Source organism: Hylobates moloch, unplaced genomic scaffold (assembly GCF_009828535.3).
Source record: "Hylobates moloch isolate HMO894 unplaced genomic scaffold, HMol_V3 SCAFFOLD_3515, whole genome shotgun sequence".
Lineage (NCBI taxonomy): Eukaryota > Metazoa > Chordata > Mammalia > Primates > Hylobatidae > Hylobates > Hylobates moloch.
The window spans coordinates 1-6,557 of record NW_026655790.1 but is presented as its reverse complement, the minus strand read 5'-3'; the positions used below and the strand labels follow the sequence as shown (position 1 = coordinate 6,557).

Sequence of the window (6,557 nt, the reverse complement as noted above, 5' to 3'; positions counted from 1 at the left end):
GGACACACAGCTCCCTGGGGTGCAGACCAGGGTCAGGCAGGGGGCCGGGGTGCAGCAGCTGGGAGCATAGCAGGGGGGCTCGCAGCATCTCTCTGGGCAGTCGTCCACCTGCCAGGAGCCGGTGCAAGCACTGGAGCAGATGGACGTGGTGGACGCTGCCATGCTGGGGGTTGAGCTGGGGGAGATGGGAGGGAGTGGGTGAGGGAGCAGGGGAGGGAGTGGAGGAGGGAGCGGGGTGGGGAGGAAGTGGGGAGGAAATGGGGGAGGGAGCAGGGGGAGGGCAGGAGCGGGGTGGGGGGGAGCAGGGGAGGGAGCCGGGGAGGGAGTGGGGGAGGGAGTGTGCGGCGCTCGGGGCTGGGAGCTTTTATTTCCCTATGTGCTGGGTGTTGTCTCAACAGGAGGCTTCTCAGTCTTCCTCTTTCCGTGCTGGTGTTTGGAGCCGGTTCTTGGGAGCCCTCATCAGGGCTGGTTTATTTTCCCCGGAGAGGCCGCTGCCTCATAAAAGCCCCGGCAGGTCCTGATTGAGCCTGGTTGGTGGGTAGGGAGGATCACGCTCCGGGATCTGAATCCTTGGGTGCCGGGCTCTCATCTTGGGGGACCCAAGGAAGGGGTGACTTGGACTCTGAGCGCACGGAATGGCTCACGTGTGAGCCCCACTCTGGGGCCTGTAGCCCCCTTCCGTTTGTGTTGGTCGCCAGGTCTCTGCAGGTGAAGGGAGGGTGGTTATTCCAGGCCCAGCTCTGCCCGTGACTGCGGCCCACGGTTCCTGCCTCAGGCTGCACCCCAGATGTGTGTGTGCTGCCCAGGGCAGCAGCAGCCCACGCGTTTTTTCTGCCAACTGATACACATGGGCTCCAGGTCGTGGGGTTGTGTTTGTGGGCAGGGGACCAGGTGGGCTGGCAACTGGCGGAGCAGTGGCCGCCACACGGAGGGTGTGAGTCCCTTCCAGCCATACCTGCTCACAGCGCCTGTGGTGCTGGCCCAGCAGGGTCTCAGCCAGGTGTGTGTGGCCGCACTGCACGTCACAAGCTGGGGGCTCTGGAGGCCCCGTGGGCTTGGCTTTAGCCTCTGCTGCCCGCCAAGGAGGTGGTTGGCGCTGCTTCTGCGGCCCTCGTGCGTGAGCACAGACCCTCATGCCCAGTGCACCTTTCCTGGGGGCCGAGCCGAGGCGTCCATCCACGGGCCCTTGGACAACCCCTGGGCTGCTTGTTGGTGGTCAGGAGACAGTGGCTGGTGCTCTGCCAGAAATGAAGGTCATGGTGTCCACTCTCAAGGAGGCGGCGGGCACGCACAACTGCACTCAGGCTGCCCCGGCCCTGGGCTGGCAGGACAGAGGCAGCTGCCTGTGGGCAGGCAGGGGGCGAGGAGACTGCACTATGGCAGGCCGCAGGTGCCTGTGGGGCACACGGGGGCAGCTGGAACACCACGACCACTGCAGGGTGGGAGCCCAAGGCAGGGAGGCCCTGCAAGGAGGCAAGGCTGTCAGGTCCTTGAAGACCGAGAGCACCTTCGTCTGCCAGGGATTGAAGGGGCCAGACCTGACCCATTAGAAGGCTGGGGCTCTATTTCACGATTACTATTTCATTATCACTATCATCTCAATGACATTTTAAACAAGAACACCCGGAAATTGTGCAAGTTACGTTGATCATACAATACTTCACATACATTTGCAGAGTTTCTCATGGCTGCTATAATAAATCATCACTAACTTGATGGTTTAAAAAACAGAAATGTATTCTGTTATTCTGGAGGCCAGATGCCTGGGAGCCGTGTTACTGAGCAGAAAGTGAGGAGTCTGTGGAACTGTGCTCCCCTCCAGAGGCTCGGGGAGGCCCCTTTGTTCCTCTTGAGCTTTTGCTCTGTGGGGTGGATGGGGGCCTCTGCTCGCATTGCTTCAGTCTCCACCCCTGTGCTCACATGGACGCCGCCTCTCCTGGGTGAAGTTTCCCTGCCTCCCTCTCATAGGAACGTGTGTGACGGCACTTAGGGTCTCTCTGGCTAAGCCAGGATCATCTCATATCTCAGGGCTCTGAACTTGGCTCAGAGATAGAAGACAGAGAACGTGGACCTCGCAGAAGGAAAACAGGGCAGGAGATGCTGGAGGCTGGAAGGACAGGGCAGGGAGGGTAGGGAGAGACTTGTTGAAAGACACGGAATTGCAGCTGGTCAGGGGGGACACGTTCTAGTGTTCTATAGCAGGGGGTCCCAACCCTGGTACCGGGGACCACAACGGCCGTGGCCTGTTAGGAATTGAGCTGCACAGCCAGAGGGGAGTGGCAGGGGAGTGACCTTTACAGCCTGAGCTCCGCCTCCTGCCAGATCAGTGGCAGCACTGGATTCTCAGAGGAGCACGAACCCTGCTGTGAACTGCACATGCCAGGGGTCTACGTTGCTCCTTGTGAGAATCTAATGCCTGATGATCTGCCCCTGTCTCCCATCACCCCCAGACGGGACCATCTAGTTGCAGGAAAACAAGCTCAGGGCTCCCACTGATTTGACATGATGGTGAGTTTTATGATTATTTCATTATAAATTACAATGTAATAATGGAAATAAAGTGCACAGTAAATGTAATGCACTTGAATCATCCCCAAACCATCCCGCTCCCCAGTCTGTGGAAAAGTTGTCTTCCACAAAACTGGTCCCTGGTGCCATAAAGGTTGGGGACCGCTGTTCTAGATAGCACTGTAGGATGACTGGAAATCAGCAAGAATATATCGTTTCACGATGCTGGAAGGAAGGTATCGAATGTTCCCCGCAGAGAGAAACACAGTCCGTGTTTGAGATGATGGGAGCTCTGGGCACCCCAGCCCGACCACTCCGCGCTGTCCCTATGGAAGCATCACTGGGGACTCCATGGATATGTACAATAATGACGTGTCGGTTTAAAAAATGTTTCAGGATCTTAATCAGCAATCTAATCAATCTGCAAAGTGCTTTTTCTCACTCCAAGGGCAGATTCACAGGTTCCAGGGATGAGGGTAGGGACATCGTCTGGGGGAGTGTCATTTCGCCGCCACACCTTCTTTCCCGGGGTTCTGTTGGTTTCTGCCTGTGTCCACCTCTCACCTCTGACTTGGCTTGCACGACCTTGGAATATCACCCTGTGGGCTGCGGTTTCCTTTTCTGCGAGTTGGGGTCATGGCCCACTCACCCCCCAAGGCCACGTGAGGATTATGTGGTTCCAAACAGGTCACGAAGGCTTCCTGAAGGTCAGCCACTGTTTTTATTGGCCACGAGGCAGTATCAAGCTTAACAGTGACACCTGAATTTCCTCTCAAGCCTGGAAAGCCTGAGTTGCCTTCAGGTGGAAGGTTTCCCTGCTGCAGGTGGGTTTAACCAGACACTGCTGAGGGGCTGAGGCTTCAGGGCCCTCAGGAGTTCTTTAACCGTGAAGTTCCCACTGCCCGGCCCCAAGGCAGATTCAAACCACTGACTTCATGGATATCGTGAAGTTCTAACAAAATAGAAGGCCTTATGCGGCACCCCTGGGGCTTCCAGGCCCCGCTCCCTGTGTGCTGTTTGGTTGGCAAGTGGGGCTCCGGGAAGTCTCTGCTCCCTCGGCCCTTCTCGTGTGCACTGGCCTCCTCTCTCCGGTCCTTCAACGCTGAGGGACTGCACAGGCGGGGGCGGCAGAGGAGGGGCCCCAGCAAGGACAGAGGAACGGCTCTCCCTGCCAGGCACACGCGACACCCAGCACGACTCCGGCCTTTGTGCTGCGAGCCCTTTTCTTCCTGTTCTCTAGCCTTCTTGGTGGTGGAACCCTGGACTGGAAGGCAGAGTGTCTCCTGAAGTCACCAAGTTCTTCCTATCTTTCTCCAAAATCAGCATCTTCTCTTGGACAAAGAATATGATTTCTTCCAAAAAAAAATTCTGTAGAAGAATCTCTGTTGTCATGGGGCACTCTCAAAGCACGCGGCGGCGTCTCCTAGGATGCTCTTACCTGTGGACAGGACTGTTGGCAGCCCTGCTGGCCCAGAGCTGTTTAGTAAATCAGGGGCCAAAGTCACCCTAAGCTGAAGAAATGGTGGTGGGGAGAGGCAGGGCAGACCCCAAAGATATCTTCAGCTCAGTGAAGATGGCAGGGCCCAGGGCAGGGCGGGGGACGGGGTGGAGTCTAGCTTCCCCAGCCGGTCAGGGGAGAGGGCAATTTGGAGGAAGACGCTAGTTCAGCTTCAGATGTGCCCAGGAGCAGCTTCCCTTCAGTCTGGGGGCACATCTGGAGGTCGCCGTAAGCGTGGCTGGGAGCCCAGGGGAGGCACCTGGTTGGAGGCCTGGAGTTTGGGGGCAGGGAGAGAACGCACATAGAGAAAAGTCAGAGGAATGGGCGCAGGAGCTGAGACAGACGCAGCCCAGAAGCCCAGGGAGACGGCGTTACAGGGCCAGGCGCAGCAGGGGCTGGTCGGCAGAGTGAGGGACAGAGGGAGAGCGACCTCAGCACCGCAGTTCTTGGCCAGCTGCGGGAAGATGGAAGAGAAGAACGGTGTGTTGGAGGAGCTGGGGGTGAGATGGGGTTGCCAGGAGCCACTTCCTCTGGGAGGTGCAAGGCAGTACTGAGTCAGAGGCTGCAGTCAGGAGGGAGGGGCCTTCGGCTGCATCCCTTTTCTTTCCCCAACCTTTTTTTTTTTTTTTTTTTGAGACGGTGTCTCCCTCTCACCCAGGCTGGAGTGCAGTGGCTCAATCATCACTCACTGCAGCCTTGATCTCCCAGGCTCAAGTGATCCTCCCACCTCAGCCTCCTGAGTAGCTGGGACTACAGATTCGTGCCACCGTGCCCAGCTATGTATCTTTTATTTTAATTAATTAATTAATTAATTTTTTGAGACAGGGTCTCACTCTGTCGCCCAGGCTGGAGTGCAGTGGTACAATCTCGGCTCACTGCAGCCTCCGCCTCCCGGCTCAGGTGATTCTTCTGCTTCAGCCTCCCGAGTAGCTGGTACCACAGGTGCGTGCCATGATGCCCTGCTAATTTTTGTATTTTTAGAGACAAGGTCTCACTATGTTGGCCAGGCTGGTCTCAAATTCCTGGGCTCAAGTGATCTTCTGCCTCAGTCTCCCAAAATGCTGGGACTGCAGGCCTGAGCCACATGCCTGGCCTTTTTATTTTTAATGGAGACAAGGTTTCACTCTGTTGCCCAGGCTGGAGCTTCATCTATTTTCTGTTAGAAAAGACTTCAAGATATTCATGATCTGGGCAGCAGGTTTCAGACACAGGAGTCATAGGGGCAGTAGAAGGAAGCTGAGCCGCTTCTGGAGCTGGAGAGGCGGGACAGCCTTGGGCAGCTGAGCCTGGGCGTTCCTCCCGGGACTCTGAATCTCCCTGTGAGGACTGAGGGGCTGGGCTGCAGGTGGAGCGAGCCATCCTCTCTGTCGGGAGCCAGGACTCTGCATCCAGCCCGCCCCCACTTGGCAGGGACTGGCAACTCCGCGGGGAAATGCGGGGTGGTGGGGGCGGCTGTGCCTGCAAGTGACCCTGCTGCCACCTCTGACACTCGCCCATCGGGGCCCTGGGAGACGGACTTGCCTGCTGGGCTGGGGTGGGGACGGCCGCTCCGTTGACCCTCCCTGGGACTGGTACATTCCTGCGGGGACGGCACCAGTGCCAGACTAATGTGTGCTGGGCCTGGAGAAGGGCTGAGGCTGGGCGCGAGGGCCCCAGGAGGCTGCACCTGTGTCCTGGCCTCCTGTCGGGCTCGTCGGCAATTCAACCAGAAATGACTCAAAGAAGAGAGCAAAGTGCAGCCGGGCTACGTGGAGGGCGTTTATTAGGACTTCCAAGCATGGTCCTAGAATGGCCAGAGGAGGCACAGCAGCTTCCAAGGAGGTGAGACCACAGGGGCCTGGAATGTGGGAAGTGGTCTGGAAGAGCGGGGGAGTGGGTGGAGGCAGGGTCGTCTGGAGCTTAGCAGGAGCCCCCAGGGCTCAGGGCAAGAGAGGCTGTGCACGCATCTCCAAGGAAGACACAGACACCAGAGCAGCCCAGGGGCCGAGGGGCCAGCAGTGGGAGGGGGGGGACTCATAGTGCCCAGTGGCCCTGGGGGACGTGCCTGGCAGCAGCTGGACTTCTGGCCTGAGCAGAGGCCTCAGCAGGCCATGGGGGAACATGTGGGGCGGCAGAGGAAGGACCCACAGGAGGCCAGGCGGCCGCAGCTTGGCTGGCAGGAGGAGGAGGGGGCACAGCAGGAGGGGACGGACATGCAATGGGCAAGTCTGCACACGGGGCGGCAGAGGAGGGACACGGAGGACAAGGGTCTGCAGCAGGAGGTGGTGCAGCAAGTTGGCTGGCAGCTAGACTGCTGGCAGCACAGAGAGGAAGCCCCAGAGCAGACAGGCACACAGCAGATGGGCTTGCGGCAGACGGGCACACAGCAGGACTGTTGACACGGGGAGGAGGTGCAGCAAGCTGGCTGGCAGCTAGACTGCTGGCAGCATGAAGAAGCCCCACAGCAGATGGGCACACAGCACACAGGCTTGCAGCAGACAGTCTTGCAGCAGACAGGCACGCAGCAGGCCTGCTGGCAGGGGGAGGAGGTGCAGCAAGCCGGCTGGCAGCT

General features: G+C 58.6%; 1 protein-coding gene across 1 annotated transcript; it reads right to left on the bottom strand.

Annotated features, from left to right (window-relative positions):
* Positions 1–6,086: 6,086 nt before the first annotated feature.
* On the bottom strand, positions 6,087–6,554 carry LOC116465176 (keratin-associated protein 10-12; the record flags this gene model as incomplete). The annotated part of the gene is made up of 1 exon (XM_032148346.1): positions 6,087–6,554. A coding segment is annotated over one exon (468 nt), but the record flags the coding sequence as incomplete, so codon positions are not given.
* Between the last annotated feature and the right edge of the window lie 3 nt (positions 6,555–6,557).